At 33.8% G+C, this 18,986-nt stretch overlaps 1 protein-coding gene across 2 annotated transcripts; it reads left to right on the top strand.

Moving 5' to 3' along the window:
* Nucleotides 1–10,205: 10,205 nt before the first annotated feature.
* Nucleotides 10,206–15,084, top strand: LOC144557418 (subtilisin-like serine-protease S). Of its 2 annotated transcripts, XM_078305985.1 has the most exons (11): nt 10,206–10,346; nt 10,760–10,869; nt 10,982–11,079; nt 11,197–11,355; nt 12,086–12,197; nt 12,520–13,090; nt 13,166–13,260; nt 13,482–13,724; nt 13,936–14,050; nt 14,138–14,327; nt 14,417–15,084. In XM_078305985.1, exons 1-11 carry the CDS (start codon nt 10,272–10,274, stop codon nt 14,959–14,961), a joined length of 2,313 nt encoding a protein of 770 aa, XP_078162111.1. In that variant the 5' UTR covers nt 10,206–10,271; the 3' UTR covers nt 14,962–15,084. The 2 variants fall into 2 exon arrangements, with proteins under 2 accessions (XP_078162111.1, XP_078162112.1); XM_078305986.1 differs by lacking the exon at nt 10,206–10,346 and having other exon boundaries at nt 10,840–10,869; nt 10,987–11,079.
* The last annotated feature ends 3,902 nt before the right edge of the window (nt 15,085–18,986 follow it).

Genomic DNA, 18,986 nt, shown 5'->3' with positions numbered 1-18,986 from the left:
TTACCTTGCAAGTCATTTAGCAAAATATTTTCAAAAAGCAAGTCATTGTATGAAAAGAAGGTGGAAAAATTTAATAGATCGGTAAGATCCTGTTAAAAAATAAAAAAAACAAATACTACAAGCACCAAAAGCATAGAATAAATAACTACAAGTATATATGAAAGTACCTTAAGTTCATTAACTTGCTTATGAATCTGGACTGCTTTTTGTCATCATCGAACTAAAGTTTTTCAGCTAAAACCAAAATATTAGTTAGTTTTCAATTCAACATTAGTTAATCAAACAAATGCCAAGAATACAAAAGATAATCCCCCAAGGATTAAAATATAAATTTTGCATGTACATTCTTATATAGAAATCATGTTGAATAACTCAGATTGACATTTGGACTTTAAAAATGAAAATATTGATCCGTAGGACGGACCAATATGCACTATGCATATATAGTACCATAGCCTCACTCTTAATGCTATTGCCACCTATATAGAAGTCAAGTATAAGGCCAGCATGTAAAACCAAGTGTGCATTCATCTCTTCCACAAGCAAACTGCAGGCCTAATTGACATGATGAAACAAGGATACCAACAAAAAAGTAAATCCAAAATACGTACCCCATGTAGGAGATGAATATTGCACACAACAACTCGACCAGAGCTAAAATCAAGCAGTTATAGTAGCATATTAGCAAATATGGCAAAGGCTACAATAATATTCAATTATGACCAATTGAGCCTCCATTAGCCCCTCAGCACTGCAATTCACCATTTATTCAGTTTTTAGTGCCTAATAATGAAAACCAATGTGGAATTGATACAATGTGAGAAATAGGGAAATAATATGAGAAAGAACAGTTACTGTTGCGCCTAAGTTATTTTTTTTCTCTCTAAAAGTAACTGTTCTTGCCCGTTATAATTTTTTGGAAATAATATGAGAAAGAACAGTTACTGTTGCGCCTAATAAAGTAACTGTTCTTGCAGCTTATCATATAAACCCGATGTGCTCCAGTAGCTAGTTTTATGAAAACTAGACTAAACATATTAATATCATCATTCTTTCACTAGAGGTTCATATGGGCCTCCATTAAGGTATTTTTTTTTCTTAAACAAAGATTTTCATTACCTCTCCTCAATCTTTCCCAGCACCAAAGGCTCCTGAAAAGTTAAAAAAAAGTGAAATGCATGAGAGGGAAATGTACTTTGCATTCAACATTATCATTTAACTAATGCATGCATTATGAAATTATTTTACCTATGTAGCCTAGAGTCAATGGCAGAACACTCAATGTACAAGGGGATAAGCTGGTTACTAATCCAGCACCAAAAATAACAGCCAAACTGTAAATCATGAAGAAGATCTAATAAAGTTTGTCAAAAAATTTAGTAAAAAACTGTCAATTTTGCATAAGCAAGCAAAAGAGGCATTTCATCAAACAGTTGAAGTGCACCACAAGAAAGACAATAATAACTAATCAACTCATCAGTTCCCCGTAGCATACCTGCTATGCTACTAAACTTGTTGTCACTGAAGGAAGCGAGATTTTCTGTGCTGACACGACTAATTTGGGCCTCTTCAGAGTTCCTATTAGGCAGAAGGAGGTCAATTGCGTTAGAATTCTATGTGCGCATATGTGTGCGTGTGTGTGAGAGAGAGAGACTTGTGTTAATTTAAATTGCAATCAGATGTGTAAATTCACAAATTCAGCCACTGCTCATCGCGGCCATCTTAGTCGCCACCTCTGCTACCTCGTCGCGGCGGCTGCATTGTAGAAGATGGAGAGCACAGATGGAAGTTTGCGTGTGCACAAGGGTTTGGTGGTGGGATTGGGCGAATGTAAGGTCTAGTGGTTAGATCGTAAGTGAAAAAGATCGGCATTAGGTTTGGTGATAGCGGCAACTCCATTTGAAATTTCCAAAAAAGAAGAGGAAAATGGCGGATAAAATTGGAGGGAATGGAAAATTTTAGAGAGAGTAGGTGCCTAAAAATCTTCTCTGGATGAAATGGGAGAACAAAAAATTTGAGAAGTATAGATTTTAACAGAGCAGTTTTAGCTTCAAGCAGTGTATCAGATATTTTAGAAGCTCCTTAAATTATATAGGTTGTGCGCTGCATAATTTAAAACTACTTTGCTAATAAAATCACCTCAAATAAGTACATCATCACCATTTATTATTTATCAGACGGCTTGGAGGTTGATATTTGCTAATTATGTAATGCATATACATCAAATAATATGAAAAAAATTAAAATTAAAATTACTTATGTTTTTTAGGGCCAAATTATACTTATAAGTGTCAATTTTAAAGACTTTCATCATTATTTGCCCCTTCAAATTTAGCAAATATTTGCGGACCGTTCATTTTCACGTAAATGATCGACGGTTGATTTTCAATGAAATGATTCTAAATTTGTTTTGAAATGATCAAGGAGATATATTAAACACAACCAACATAAAAGTTTTGAAGTTTTGTTGTATCTGAGCCTTGATCCAACGTGAAGTATTTATAGCCCTTCGATGTTTTGATATTCCGTCGACTTGATGGATAGGTAAATAAATATAAAATTTCATCAAAATTTTCTGCAATAATATATATGCAGTGCTCTTTGATTTCAACGGTTTCGATCGACCAACGGACGACATGTATACGTGTGCCTTCATTAACTCACAAAGCAAGAGTATATGTTTCATAGAACATAAACTCTTGCTCTGTGAGTTAATGAAGACGCACGTAAACACATTGTTCGTTGGTCGATCGGAACCGTTGAAATTAAAGAGCACTGCATTTATTTCCTTATAGCAAAGTTTGATCTGATTTCATGTTCATTTACTTATCTATCTGGCTGATGGAATATCGAGATATCGAAGGGCTATGAACATTTGTAAATCTAAGCCGTTCGATTAAAAATGTGTCATCCTGATTGTCAATGGACATCTCCATTATCTCAGGAGATCCGGACCAATCTATACTATGTATCTAATCCTTGATGATTGCTACAGTATAATGAATTAAACAGCGTCTCTGACAAATGGGTCCCTTTCTTCGAATTCGTATCCTCTGCATTAACTCAAAAATGAATCTTTTGAGTTAAGTATCTAGACCGTCTGATTTGTTTTGATAGTCGTGAAAATTAGATCCGCACTAAAAGTAAAGACCCCTATGTTTTAGGGGAGGGTCGGATGGACTCCGTTTATAATCGGACGGCTGATATCGATTCTTTCTTTTTTTGAGTTATTGCAGACGATGCAGACTCCCTTTCTTCAGCGATATCGATTCTTTTTTTTCTTCTTTTTCCGCATTTCCCTTCTCTCTACTCCCCTCCGATCCTCATTCCCACCACCCCTTCTCCTCCCTCTGCCTCCTCTCCTCCTCCACCGTCACCTTTTTTTCCCTTCCCCTTCCTCCGACGAATCCCAGCCTGAAACCCAAGGTCGACACCATGCGCTCTGTCCCCTCCCTGCTGTCTTCCCCCTCTCCGTCGGTCCCATCCTTCGCCGCCGCAGCTCTGTTACACCGCCCCCTCCGAGATTGCTTTCACTCACCTCCTCCGCAACTGGTACTCTCTTCTCTCTATTTTTTTAACCATTTTTTGTTATACACTGATATTGATTAATTTTTGTTTAATTGGGGCTTTTTAATTGAATTAGGGTTTTACCAGTAAAAGAGAAAAATGAAAATGAGCAGTAAAAGAGGAGAGAGGTGGAAACACCCCAACTCGGTTTTGTGAGAAGAAAAAAGAGAGAGAGGGAGGGAGAGGTCTCAGCCGAGAGAGAGAAACTGTCATTAAGAAGTTTGACACAGAGGTAAATATACGCGAACTATATGTTGATGATTTTTACCTGGTTTTCAGTGTTGTCTGCTCTGCTGGTGTGGAGGAGCTGCCTATCTCCAACACTGGTTTCCATAGCTGCTACCAGATACCCTCTCCAGTGTTTGCTTGCGACACGATTGTAAAGGTGGAGATCAGCACCTATAGGCTGGTGGTGCCATCAGAATTAACCGGCATTCGTTCTGTCAAATCACTGGTGCTCATGAATGTTACAGTGGCTGATGACGACCTCCAAAGGATGATTTCATGGTGCTATGGTACATTTTGAAATTGTGGCACGTGTTAATATCCTTGCTTCTGAAGGGTAATCTCTCTCTCTCTCTCTCAAAACATATTTGAGAAAAGAAATACTTTGGTAATAAAGTAATCTAAAGTTTGTTTTACTTACACCAGTGTATATAAATTGCAAGGGTTATAACATTTCGTGTTTACACAAATTTGAGAAGAAATAGGGGTTTCTCTTTCAAATAGGATATACCTTGCCAGTACTTGTAATATATTTAATTACCCTGCCTACCAAGTAAAATATGTAAATTACAGTTTTGCAAATGGTGCCTAGATTATCAAATGGTCCGCCATCTTTTTTAATATTTGCAAAGAAGGGTTAAGGAAGAAACTGGAAGTTGCCATGAATATTACTGTAATGCTTTGAATTGAATTTATATAGGATATGGAGAGATTACTGAACTTAGTAGATATTATACATTCATCACAAGAAACCAAAATGAATGCTGTTATGAAGTCTCAGCTAGAGGAGTTTTGGCGAGGCTCTTGTTACTACCTGCAAGAGGATGCCTCAAGGACAAGTTGGTCATTTTCACTTTATCACAAATTATCCTTGGTCCATTTGACAGATCAGCTGTCATTTGATTCATCTGAGAAACTTGAAGAGAAACACAAGACAAGTTTATTTTATTATATATTCTTTTTTATTATTTTACTTTTGACAAGGAAGAAAATTTTGGTATAGAACAGAATCTCAAACTTGCCATTTGCACAAATAAAGATATAAAAGGAGAGACAACTAAGGAGCCAGTACCAGTACTGTCTCATTGGTTATTTACAAGTCACTATGCACTAAACAAATAGAAAAGCATAGCTCTAATTCAAATATGTTCAAACTGCTACATCTACATGTGGAGGACATTCATATGAATATATTGAAAAATGAATTTCTTGATTTGGAATTTTCTGTGATTTATGATCGATTTTAGAAGTTCATCTTTTGAAATTGGGACTGGTTCAGAAAAATTGCTACCAGCCTGAAATTTGTCAGTTAGAAAACCACCTGTTCATCATAGTCCCTGAGCCATAAACATTCTGAAATTAATTAGGCATAAAGTTCAAGTATTGATGGTCATTTCCATATAAAAAACTCCAAATTTGGCCCAGCCAATTGCTCTCAGCAAAAATCACAAATCAGACTGTCAGAATAGAGAACTGCAGTTTACCAACAAACAGATTTTGTCATTTTGAAAGGAGAATTGTGCAAAATCAATTGAATTACTTGTATGAAATTTTGTAGATTTGACCATTTCCAAAGAAGGTAAACTAGTGTCTTACTAATTTAAGTCTTCTTCTTATTATCTTGTACATGGTGAAATAACTTATCTTATCCATGACCTCATTTTATTCAAAAAAGAGAGAGAGCTGACATTGCTTTTTTTTTTTTTTTTTGCCTCTTAGTCTAGTAATTGGAGATGGAAGCATACAAGGAAATGAACAAATGATCAGATTACGAAGAAAAATTGTAGTGGATTTTTTTACACTTTTTATTGTTTTGAGAAAAATTGTAGGTGGATTTTTTCTGATCATAGATACATGAAATTGTGTGTTGAATAATGAGGTACTTTGATTTTGTAAATATGATACTTGGATAATATGATATTATTATCGTGTTATTTAGTAATCTTTTTATATAATTTAGTATTATTAATTGGAATTGTGGGTGTTTATTGTACTAGTTTTATTGTTGTGATTTATTATTTTCATCATTCAAAGGGGCATCTCAAATAAACAAAAATGTTTCTGTCTCTAGGAGCTAAACATTTTCAAGGGTAGTCTCTTGGAAATATTATGTCCAACTATAAAATAATGTAAACTGAATCAATAAAACATTTCCAAGGGTGTGCTCCAGCATTTTCATGGGCCTCAGCATAAAATAATATAAACTGAATCAACAAAGTATTTTCAAGGGTATTGTGCTCCAGCATTTCCATGAGCCTCACTATAAAATAGTATAAACAGACTTACCAAAACATTTTCAAGGGTAGTCCCTTGAAAATAATATGGGCTCTCAATAAAATATAGTATTCGTTCTGTTTAGCGGGTCATGGGTCATGCAAAAGTATTTCCAAGGGTGGATAGCAAGCATTTTCAAGGGTTGGCATCAGGGATTTCCATGCGCTACTATTTCCAATGGCCTACCCTTGAAAATAGTTAAATGTGTCAGCAAACTCAATTTCATTTCCAAGGGCCCTTCTTACCCTTGAAAATACAGATGCTACCCTTGAAAAAAACGGAAATTCTAGTAGTGATATTGTACTTGAAATTATGGCAGTTGAAAGCGCGTGGCTGAAAAAGTACTTCTTTTGTTACCAGCGGTTAAAAGCACGTCGGAACTAAGCTAAAAAGGGAAGGTTTTTATACACGAAGATTTTCGGAGGACTGTAGCCCGGGGGACATTACCTTTTCTCTATATATAAATAGCTATCTGTTTCTTTGAGATATATGTTGCATGTATGTATATAGCTATATGTTTTGTTTATACAAGTTCCAATAATTCAAAGAGGAGGGTTCAAATACGTCATGATTTTCATGTTTTATTGTACTTCATAGTTTATATTTCCGTTTTCAAAGTTCATATTGTTGATCCGAACCACTCAACGTAACCTCATACATGCATGCTTGGAGACCAAATTTTATATTTTTAAAAAAAAATTTGATATTTTTATAAATAGATACAAAATTATTGTTTTTAAATGAAGCATGTACCTAATAGTTTTTATTTTTGTTTTCAAAGTTCATATTGGTGATCTGAACCACTCAATGTAACCCCCATATTAATACATGTTTGGAGACCAAATTTTATATTTTCTAAAAATTGTTTACAATTTCTTAAGACAGGTACAAAATCGTTATTTTTGAACCATCCATAAATAGTGATTGTGTACCTATCTAAATAAATATTAAACAAATTTCAAAAAATAAAATATAAAATTTGATCTCCAAACATATTTTAATAAGGATATTATGGTGAACGGTTCAGATCGACAGTTTGATCTATTAATATAGAGTATGGCTAATATAAAATCAGTGTTATTTCAGTCTATATAACACCAACTCCAAAATATCAAATCGAGTTCAAATGATGAATCCAAACCGTTCAAACCGATCTACTTCATTAGTTGTGCGTTTACATGTAAAATTAATAAGTTTTTGAGTTTATTTGGTATCAAGTCAGGTCTAATGTGTGAGTTTTTAAGTTAATTTTAATACATTCATTTTTCAATTTTTTTGTCGCTTGATTTGATACTAAAATAACTCGAAAATATAAAAAGTTTGCATGAAAACACATCACTCATAAATTAAATTAGTTTGAACGGTTTGGATTCACCATTTGAACTCAATTTGATAGGTTTTGGAGTTGGTGTTATATAGACTGAAATGACACTGATGTTATATTAGCCATACTCATTAATATATATATATATATATATGAGGAGGGTTCAAATGCACCCAAATGTACCCTATCTTTCAAATTATTTTTCTCCGTTTTCAAAGTCTGAATAGTCAATCCGAACCGTTAGATGTGATCTATATATTAAGATGTGCTTGGAGACCAAATTTTACATTTTTTGGAATTTTTTTACTATTTATTAATCCACTTTGAAAATCGCTGATTTTACATTTTCTGGACCATTGGATCAGCGATTTTTCAAAGTGGCTTAATAAATAGTAAAAAAAAATCCAAAAAATATAAAATTTGGTCTCCAAGCACATCTTAATATATAGATCGCATCTAACGGTTCGGATTGACTATTCGGACTTTGAAAATGGAGAAAAAGAATAGGGTGCATTTGGATGCACAAAAATTTGGGTGCATTTGAACCCTCCTCTAGAGTAGAACTAGGGTGCTCTTAAGCTCACCAAAGTGTTTGGTGAGCTTGACTCTAAAATCCATCAAATCGATTTCAAATGACGAATCTGAACCGTTGAAACCCGCCTACCTTACGTGTGATGCATCTACATGTGAAATTTTTAAACATTCGAATTAATTTAGTATAAAGTCAAGCGGTCAAAATTAGAAGGTTAATAAATTAATTTTAGTGCATTCATTTTTTTAACGTTTTTTGACCGCTTGACTTTATACTAAATTAATTCGAATGTTTAAAAATTTCATATGTAGACGCATCACACGTAAGGTAGGCGGGTTTCAACGGTTCGGATTCGTCATTTGAAATCGATTTGATGGATTTTAGAGTCAAGCTCACCAAACACTTTGGTGAGCTTAAGAGCACCCTAGTTCTACTCCCCTCCTCTATATATATATATATATTGTACTCATATATATAAATGTTTGTGCCAATAATTACTCGCACCAAGTAGTTATTAGTTATATATTCATCTTTAGAGTCAACCATTAAGGGGTATCTCAACAATACATAAATAAAACTTGTTGCACAAGTGGTATAAAATTTATTACAAAGCGGTATACACGATTTACTCATCATTCGATCATAAAGGTCAACTAATACATATTTAATTTTCTTCTTGAATAGTTATCAATTATATATATTAGTACAAGTGCTTTGTCAGAATAATAATCCGGAATCAAAACATACTCTTCAACTTGTGAATCAACTATTGTTGGTAGCTAGCTGCTGCCAGTATTTTTCACCCAAAAAAAAAAAAAAAAACCACTTGTGAATCAACTAATTTTTATGCTTAACATCTCCAAATATATAACACACAAATTTAATTCCCTCCTCCCAAGAGTCTTGGATTCATACCAAATTATTATCCTCTTCATTTTTCATTTATTTTTCCAGTAATTGGATTGCAGCTCAAAAACAAACTTAGGTGAGCATACATTTGATTTTGTTATAATGGTATTGACTGTTGGACTCAGTGCAAATTAATGCTTTCCTTACATCGTAACCAACATGCAAAGGTGACACGTGTCACGTGTCCGACACAGTGACACGTGATTCTTCATGATCCATGGTTGACAACCAGCTGCTACCTCTCTTTTTTAATTATTTTTATCTGTAGAAACTCTTGTCCAGCAAAATCTGTTGCTTACTAAATCAATTATTATTTTGACCCGCTACAAGTATGTCTCCGAAGATAAAGCACAGAAAATCCCAATGTGGCATTATTATTCCTTCAATAGTGTCCCTTCATGATTTGGGCCTGAACTTTTCTTGAAAGGAACAAATCCCAACCTACAAAATTGTGACCCAAAACTGTGTAATGCCATAAAACAATACAATACAATACACATCAGCCCAATTACTTAGAATCCCTTGCTATCACAAAATTTTGAGACGAATTAAGTGCTCATCGTATTTTACATTTGTCAGGAACTTTAATCACATTTCCCCTCTTTAATTTTCTTTTAAAAATTGAAGATTTAAATTGAAGAATATAAAATTAGGAAGGGTAGATTAAAATTAAGTTGTTCCTCACAACTATGCTAGTAATTAATGACACGAATAATTAATAGGATAAGATAACCTTTCTCATCTTATTTTGAGGAGTCATATTTTAAGCGCACTAATTTGGTTATTTATTGCTCAGAATACCTAATTTATCATTAATTAGAGATGGCTCAAATGTCCCATTGCTTCCATGGTTTAATCATATTCTACATCTTTATTTAATTTCTATTTCAAAATTCAAACAGGCGATCCAAATCGCTCAACATAATATTCACATTAAAATGTGTTTGGAGACAAAATTTTATATTTTTTTCTTAACTTTCTTAATTAAGAAAGGGCACATTGAATATTAAAATGCAAAATTTTCTCTCAGCACTAAATAATTGAATATTAAAACGCATTAACCTAATTCGTGTAGAATGAAATTTATATTGTCCCTTTTAATCAAACACGAATTTCAAAGCGAACACCTATAATCCAAATAGACACCAAAATAATTTTGACACGAATCTCAAAGAAAATGAGGGGCACCCTTCATCCTATATATTTTATATTTTCCTGACTAGTAGTTAGATTACCGCCATGTACCAACCTCTCTCTGTCACTCTCTCTCTCTCTCTCAAAAATCAAAAGGCCTTTTTACTTTGCTTCATTAGTTGGTGATTTTTGTTTGCTCATGCAGAAAACCTGGCAGTTTTTTTGAAGCTAGCACAACCATTGTGAAATATCTAATCTATTCAATCTAACCCACCTCTCCATTAATCCCCTCCCCTCTCTCTCATCATGGCTTCTCTCTCTATCATCATTTTTCTCTCTATACTACTTGTAGAAGAATTTGGTTGCTCTTTATCTTCTCAGGTTATAAACCCTCCTCAACCTCTTCCAAACAATTTATTATATATCAATGGTGTTTCCTGCAAGACTTGATTTAATTAGATTACCATAGTGTTGGAATCTGATTTAATACCGTCGCTTGGTACCAATAATAACTCGTTTAATTTTGTTGTGAAGTTATTTGACAAACCAAGTTAGGCAATGCCAAATTGCCACCAAGTTCTACTATTTATTTCTTAATTTCTATATGCAAACTATTGTATTACCATATATATATATTTTGTTTTTTACTAGAACTTCTTGCTGTGATGAGATTACATGCTCATTTTACTTATTTTAGGATTTAAGTACCATTGTATTCACAATTTAGAAATTAGGAATTTGTTTATCATTTCTCAACTTAACATTTCATTATATTTTTTTCTTAAAATCACAAGGTTTATGTGGTTTATATGGGAAGTGCTACAAAAGAAGGAATTGTAGTTGGTCCCAATGATGATATATTGAACCATCACCACCAAATGCTTGCTTCTGTTCACAATGGAAGGTAATTAAAGAACAAAATATATTGCTTTTGTTCAATTTATAATTACGGTTCAATCGAAAATTTTATCTTGTAAAAGAGGTAAATAAGGTATATTGGATTGTTTATGATTCAGTTTAGAGAAAGCACAAGCATCTCATATATATACATATGAAGGAGGTTTTAGGGGTTTTGCCGCAAAATTAACCGAAGAGCAGGCATCACTATTGGCTGGTATGTAGTTATACACACATGCTCATATTCTCTTAATTAAATTGCAATTTGTCTCAGTTGTGAACAATTTATTCATTATTACTACTTTTATTCAATTTTTATATTGTGGTTAAACAGAGATGCCTGGTGTTGTCTCAGTTCTACCAAATTTGAAAAGAAAGCTCCATACAACTCACTCATGGGATTTCATGGGATTACATACAAATGAAGGACTGGAAATAACTGGATACTCCACAAAAAACCAAGAAAATGTCATAATTGGGTTTATCGATACCGGTACAACTTCTCTTTTAAGTTTTCATTTTTTTTTTCAATCCAAACCCCCATTTCTGAACTGACCAACACTGAGCAAATTCTCTATTTTTCAAAGCTTGCTTGCTCAGTGAAGAATAATTAATATAAAATTACAATGATTTTTAATAACATATAGGCTTGCAATAATCATGTCATGTAGAAGCTTCCAATTAACCAAACTTTTATTTTTTTGTTCATTTTTTTCTGACTGGAGTTTAGCTAATTGACAGATGAGCATATCATGTGATCCAGTTTTTGTTCCTTGTGCCTCTCTCTTGACCTTATTAGAGTGTCACATAGTTATATTTTATTTATCTGGTGGGACATCATACTAAAAGTATTTTCATATTTCCTTGGATTAAAAATAGATACTAGAGCTGTAGGTTCTTATACTTGACAGAATATACAAAGGAATAATAATAAAGAAATTTCTGAATGCTATATCACAAGGACAATATCCTCAATTTATATACATGAATTACATCCTATTCTTATAGAATATTTAATACCATAATAAAATTCCTATATTCTGTGTAAGAGAGAATAGAGATCTGCCAGCTAGAGAGACATTTCAAACTAATATGCAAATCAGAATCTCAAAGAAAACACAAATTTGATTCATATCTTGACAATCTGTTGACTCAGTATTCTTCTATTTTGGCAGCATGTTGTGTGAAAAAGGAAAACTTAATAATATGTAATTTTATTGTAGGAATATGGCCAGAATCGCCAAGTTTTCACGATGAAGGGATGCCTCCAGTTCCCTCGAGATGGAAAGGCAGTTGTCAAGTTGGAGACCCCTCTTCAAATTTCACTTGCAACAAGTAAAACATCATTTTGTTTTATGGTTTTACCCCTTCAATTTGTTAGCTCCCCATGTTTTTGAAGATTATACCTAACAATTTTAGACTGACTTAAATGATCATAAACAAAAACAAAGATCACTATAATTAATTAAATATGATATATCAAGTGAAATCAACTTCTGGTGACAAAAAAAAGGCTTATTACAGCTTTTCATGATATCATCCAGTATCATTTTTCACAGTCACAACTTTATTGCTGATATATATATACCTCCATTGACAGTCATTATCATTGAATTATACAGCTTAGGACTAATTTAACAAGTAATATCCTACACAGGAAAATAATTGGAGCTAGATACTATTTATCGGGATACGAAGCAGAAAAACAACAACACCAAAAATATCCAGTAGTTGAAGAAGAAGACACCAAAACCGACGAAATAATCGAATCCAAGTCACCAAGAGACACCTTGGGTCATGGGACCCACACTGCCTCAACTGCTGCGGGTCGTTATGTGAGAAACATGAGCTTCAAAGGATTGGGTGTTGGCGGGGGCCGAGGTGGGGCCCAGATGGCCCGAATATCCATTTACAAAGCATGTTGGGATATGGGATGCTATGATGCAGATCTCCTTGCGGCATTTGATGATGCTATAAAAGATGGCGTCGATATTATTTCAATCTCTATAGGCCCCGATCCACCACAAGATGACTATTTCAGTGATCCTATTTCTATAGGGTCATTTCATGCATTCAGTAAGGGTATTTTGGTAATTTCTTCTGCTGGAAATGCCGGGGGTCATGGTACCGCAACAAATCTTGCACCATGGTTGCTCACTGTTGCAGCCGGTTCGACGGACCGTGATTTTGCATCTTCGGTTGTGCTTGGTGATGGCACTAATATAAAGGTACATAATTAAGTAAATATAGATTTCAATCTGTAGATTTAGTTGTTGAATTCAGATATTTCGAAATTCAATCAGGGTGATAGCTTGACGAGATCTATCATGAACACATCAATCAGCACCATTTCGGCTTCTGAGGCCAATGCAACCTATTTCACCCCTTACCAATCTAGGTAATCAAATACATTTAAACTGGAAACAATTCACATATAAAGTATATTTTAATATTTCAATGAAATAAGGAAATGGCAGTCTTATTCCATACCAGTAATCCAAGATGGTACATTTGAACCCTACATTTTGTACACTTAACAAAACAAAGTGAATGCCACAAAATAGGGGTGTTATCTTATTTTTATAATTAATGCATTTTTTTTTGCTCCAATACATTTAGCTTTTGCTTAGATAGCTCGCTAAACGAGACAAAGGCAAAAGGGAAAATACTAGTGTGCCGGCATAGTGAAAGCTCGTCAGACTCAAGGGTGCAAAAAAGTCAGATTGTTAAAAGAGCGGGTGCCGCTGGCATGATACTTATAGATGAAACCAACTACCAGGTTGCATCTCCTTTTGTTTTACCAGCAACCTCAGTTAATAGAGAAGCCGGTGATAAAATAATCTCCTATCTTAACACCACAAGGTTAGCAATAATTATATAAAATTTATGCTCTTATACATTATTTTCTATATAGTTTAGAGTAAAATGCTATGGATAGTTGGATATCGTAAATTTGACCCCATACTCTGCTCAACTGTGAACTTCTATAACTGAAATTAGGCTCCTATGAATTCATCTTTTTCTTCAAGAATCATAAAAAAAATTGGTATTACAATAAAAATATTTAATGTAGGAGGCCAAAGTCAAAAATTTTACCAGCAAGTACTGTAACGGGATACCAAGCAGCTCCTCGTGTGTCAGCATTCTCTTCGAGAGGACCCAATTCACTAACACCACAGATTTTAAAGGTAAAATTAATGCATACAACAGTTAATGAGGACCCTATGTACCAAATTTTAAATATATAAACTAACTTATATAGGGCTTAATTGTAGCCTGATGTGGCAGCGCCGGGTTTGAATATACTGGCAGCATGGTCTCCGGCAAAAGATAAGAATATGCAATTTAATGTTTTGTCTGGTACTTCTATGGCATGTCCCCATGTTACTGGCATCGCCGCTTTAGTAAAAGCCGTCTATCCTACATGGTCTCCTTCGGCAATCAAATCTGCTATTATGACTACAGGTTAGATTTTTTTCTTTAATTTGTATATAACAAATGCTATAGCATAGCTTCTCCAGTCATTATTTACATGTTTATTATTTCATTTGCAGCAAAAATTTTGGATAAGAAAGGGAACACTATAATTTCTGATCCAGAAGGAACTCTGGCAAATCCATTTGATTTCGGGTCGGGCTTCATAGACCCGACCCGCATTCTAAACCCGGGTCTCATTTTCGATTCATCCCCACAGGACTACAAATCCTTCCTCTGTTCTATAGGTTATAACAATCACTCTCTGCAAATAATAACTGGAGATAGTAGCAGTGTCTGTTTAAAGCCAGATTTGCTTGCCAGTGACCTGAACTACGCATCAATCACCGTGCCAAATCTTCAAAAAAGTTATCGGGTGACCCGAGCCGTAACCAATGTGGGTAAACCCAGTAGTACATACAAAGCTTTTGTCAATGCACCAAAGGGTGTAAATGTGACTGTGTCACCAAGGATTCTTGCTTTCAAGAGTTATGGTTCAAGTAAGAATTTCACAGTATATTTTCGGGTTGTGGATCCTAATTTGCAAGACTATGTTTTTGGTTCCATTTTATGGATAGGAAAGAATAATGTGGTGCAAGTGCCACTGGTGGTTAAATGTAAATGAACTAATACAAGGTTTATAGTTGAGAGAGAAAAATTATAACTTTTGTACAAGTTAAATTTGGTAACTGGTTCCTGTCAGAAATTATTTATAGATTTAGTTGTAAATTATAAACATTTTCTCTTTCTCCCTCTCTCTCTCTCTCGCTCTCGCTCTCCACTTACTGTTACAGGTACAGATTTGTTCGGTACATAAAAAGATAATTTGGTCCAGTTTAGGACTGATACCATACCAGTAAATAAAAAAACACTTTTACCCAAAGAAAATTTGCAAGTAATATGCAATAAATTTTGGGCCTTGTGTACCATAATATGTAAAATTCTAATAATATATAAATTAACATTTTGAAACTCAGTTTGTTATATCGATTAAACTAAAATCTAATTGCTTTTTCTGTTCGTTTGTTGCTTTGGATCCAATTTGTTCTCTGATCGACTAAACTAAAATCCAATTTGTTTGGTAAATTGGTTTTCCTTGTAAAATCTCTTAATATATCATCAGTTTGCCTAGGCCGTCGGGCATCAGATCAAATTTGGTTTGTTGTCCGATTCACATCAAGATTCATACAAATAACTTCAAAATTGTTGATGATTAAGAGCACACGAATCTTGATGCAAATCGTACTGGCTCCGACTGGACACCGAGCTGAATTTGATTTGATACCTATCAAACCGCCTCCAACTCCTATTTCCACATCATAAAGCAAAACATAAGTTGATACTAAATGAGAATGATAGCAGAATTGGTCTTTGATCTAGTGTCAAAGACAAATAGTCTCTATGTAGGAGACAATAAATTCGAAACTCAGATGAAAGAAATCATTTGATGTAATAACAAGGGTATTAAATAATTAGCTAGCTTAACTTCCAACCTTTACTCAAAAAAAAAAAAAAAAAAAAATTAGAATGATAGCAACATTCTGTTTTAGTTCCTTATTTTTCTACCAGTTCATTAGATTTTGCAATCATCATCATCATCATCATTATTGATTGAACTAATAAGAAATGCTTCAATTATGGGCGAGAACAATAATTTGGGAAGATGTCATTTTCATAACCCCTGGCATTCACTTCCATCACATAAAATCCATTAGAATCATATTTATATTATCTTCCCCCAACTAAGGTCCCTCCTCTATGACCAGTGGGCCCACCCAAGATCAAGTCTTATGGGGGTTTGTGGGCCTGGCCCCGGCCCACATGACTGGAGCCCTGCAACTACTCTGTATTAAAACATGTCCTGCTTAATTAATGAGGTCCAGATCCCTAAAGTAATTCAAATTTTGAGTTTAGATCCAAACCATCCGATCAGAATTTTGAGTACACTGGCATTTCCGAACCCTCGGATCCCCTAAAGAAACCCAAATTTTGAGTTTAGATATGAATGTTTCAATCAGAATTCGGATCAATCCGGCACGAGGTGGGATGAATGGAACTCCTTTAATATTCATGCCTAAGTAACATAAATTTGAGTAACTTTAGCCTCGGATCCTCTAAAGTAACATAAATTTTGAGTTTAAATTCGAACCATCCGATCGGAACTCGGGTCAATTCAGCACGAGGTGAAGTGCACGAGGTTTCCTTTAATATTCGTGCAATAGCAAATCGAACCATCTGGATCCAAACTCAAATTTTGAGTTATTTTACAGGATCCGAATTGTAATTAATGGGGACACATGGCATTTCTGGATCGCTTAATTAGTGAGGTCCGGATCCCTAAAGTAATCCAAATCTTGAGTTTAGATTTTAACCGTCTGATCAAAATTTTGACTATACTAGCATTTTCGAACCCTCGGATCCCCTAAAGCAACTCAAATTTTGAGTTTAGATTTGAATATTTCAATCAGTCGGATCAATCCGGCACGAGGTAGAATGAATGGAACTTCGTTAATATTCATGTCTAAGTAACATAAATTTGAGTAACTTTAGCCTCGGATCCCCTAAAGTAACATAAAGTTTGAGTTTAGATCCGAACCATCTGTTCGGAACTCGGGTCAATTCGGCAAGAGGTGAAGTGCACAGGTTTCCTTTAATATTCGTGCAATAGCAAATTGAACAGTCTGGATCTAAAATCAAAATTTGAGTTACTTTAGAGGATCCTAATTGTAATTAATGGGGACACGTGGCATTTCTGGATCAACAGAGCTGTCCAATGTGAGGTTTTCCTATTAAAATTTTAAATAATTGTCAATGTTTTTTCGCCTGAATTCCAAATATTCTTCACTTCTTGTCGTTGCCTTTGATCTGGCGCTTTCTTTCTTTAAAAATAAAAAATAAAAAATATTCCATGTTTTATACATGCAACAGTGTAATATACTTTCAATCATAATATATATATATATATGAAGAGGGTTCAAATGCACCCTCTGAGAAGTCATCCGTTCTCCCACGGGAGAATATGGATTCGAGTTGTGTGAGTGTCTAAAGGCTTTAGTCAAAAAAAAAAAGAGTCCAGATCCTCTGAAGTACCTCAAATTTTGAGTTCATATCTTAACCATCTAACCAGAATTCGGATCAATCTGTCTCCTTTAATATATGTGCTAAAGCAGATCAGATGGTATGTATGTAAAGTTGTAAACGCAAAATTTGAGTTAACTTAGGTGATATGAATTTTCGCTTCAAAAACCATATTGTTTTAATTATGTCACAAAAAGCCCCTCAAACTCACACACACACACATATATAGCGTCATGTATAGACTATAAACAATAATCAGAAAAAAATTATCTTCATAAAAAGTTACAAGTACACATTAAATTTAATGTTTTATGAGAGACTTGAACTATATTATATTAAAAAAAAAAATTTAAAAATTCAGCTAAATTTCAATATAAATGATTAAATTTTAAAAAATTATGAGGGTGGCTAAGCAGCTCTAATTAAAGCGTTTGGTATAAAGATATACATCAATTGATTATTCCTTTAGATCACATCACTACATACATGATACATCCTCTCTTTGTTTACTTAGATAATGCCATTAAACATAATTAATATCTCTTATCCTTTTTGTCGTTTAACTCCTTAACTAAACAAAAACGATCAATCAAAGCAATGACATCAATATTTAATTTTAGTGCACAAGTTTGATAATTGCCGCCAAACTTACCGAAATTTGTATTCATACCATATTCTTAAAAACAAAAAACCATTTTTTTTGGAGAATTTCAAAAATACCCAGGCCACTAATTCAATCGGCTGCCCCATTCTTGAAGGAGCGCAGATTGAATTGGAGCCCCAAAAAAACAAAAAAATGCACTGTAATATATTAATATTTAGGTTTCTCAATTTCAAAGGCCGCAAATTGAATTGGTGGCCCGGGTATATTTGGAATTCCTCAATTTCAGAGGTGTTTTGGTTTTTTTTTTTATTGAAATGATATTAATAAAAATTTTGGCCAAAATTATCACAAACATTTTTTTTTTTTTTAAGTATATATAAGAATATATGAGAGACTATGAAAAAAAAAAAAAGAAATAGGCCCTTTAATTAATTTGTTGTCATGTAATTGAGGGGATATTCATTTATTTTATTATGTTCGAAATTAAGACCTCCTACCAATCATTCGGAATATATTTTTTCTATTTTTTTCTACCAATAAAATGTTATCACATGTGTAAGTTCTGTATAATATATATATTTTTAAAATTTCAATACAAAATTTATACATAAAATGGCAAGTCTTGCTCCAATAATAAAGATATTTTTTTTATAAAATTTACATTAAACAGTACCTTTTTTTGAAGAATAATTGAACAGTAAAAGTTGCAAGTGACAACAGGACAATGCCAATTAGTTGCTACGCGTTACAGTAATTGGGACCACGGTATATTTATTATTTTTTATTTGTTATTTCCAAGAGAGCTGGAGTCTCCAGTTGCAATTTTGTAACTTTCTAATTATATAATTAATGAGTAGAACTAGGTTGTTCTGCGATCGATCTACTTGACGAGTGATATGTGCGTTTATATAAAAATTATACACATTTTTTAGTTAATTTAGTATAAATTTAAGCGGGAAAATTAAAAA

The sequence above is a fragment of the Carex rostrata genome, chromosome 7, assembly GCF_964058835.1.
Source record: "Carex rostrata chromosome 7, lpCarRost1.2, whole genome shotgun sequence".
NCBI classification, from domain to species: Eukaryota; Viridiplantae; Streptophyta; class Magnoliopsida; order Poales; family Cyperaceae; genus Carex; species Carex rostrata.
Note: the sequence above shows the minus strand (reverse complement) of the source record. Positions and strands in the feature narration are given on the sequence as shown.

Coding starts and splice junctions, on each gene's coding strand:
- LOC144557418 (XM_078305985.1), top strand. CDS start 10,272: ATGGCTTCTCTCTCTATCATCATTTTTCTCTCTATACTACTTGTAGAA. Junction 13,261..13,481: donor TTCACCCCTTACCAATCTAG/GTAATCAAATAC, acceptor CAATACATTTAG/CTTTTGCTTAGATAGCTCGC. Junction 13,725..13,935: donor TCCTATCTTAACACCACAAG/GTTAGCAATAAT, acceptor TATTTAATGTAG/GAGGCCAAAGTCAAAAATTT.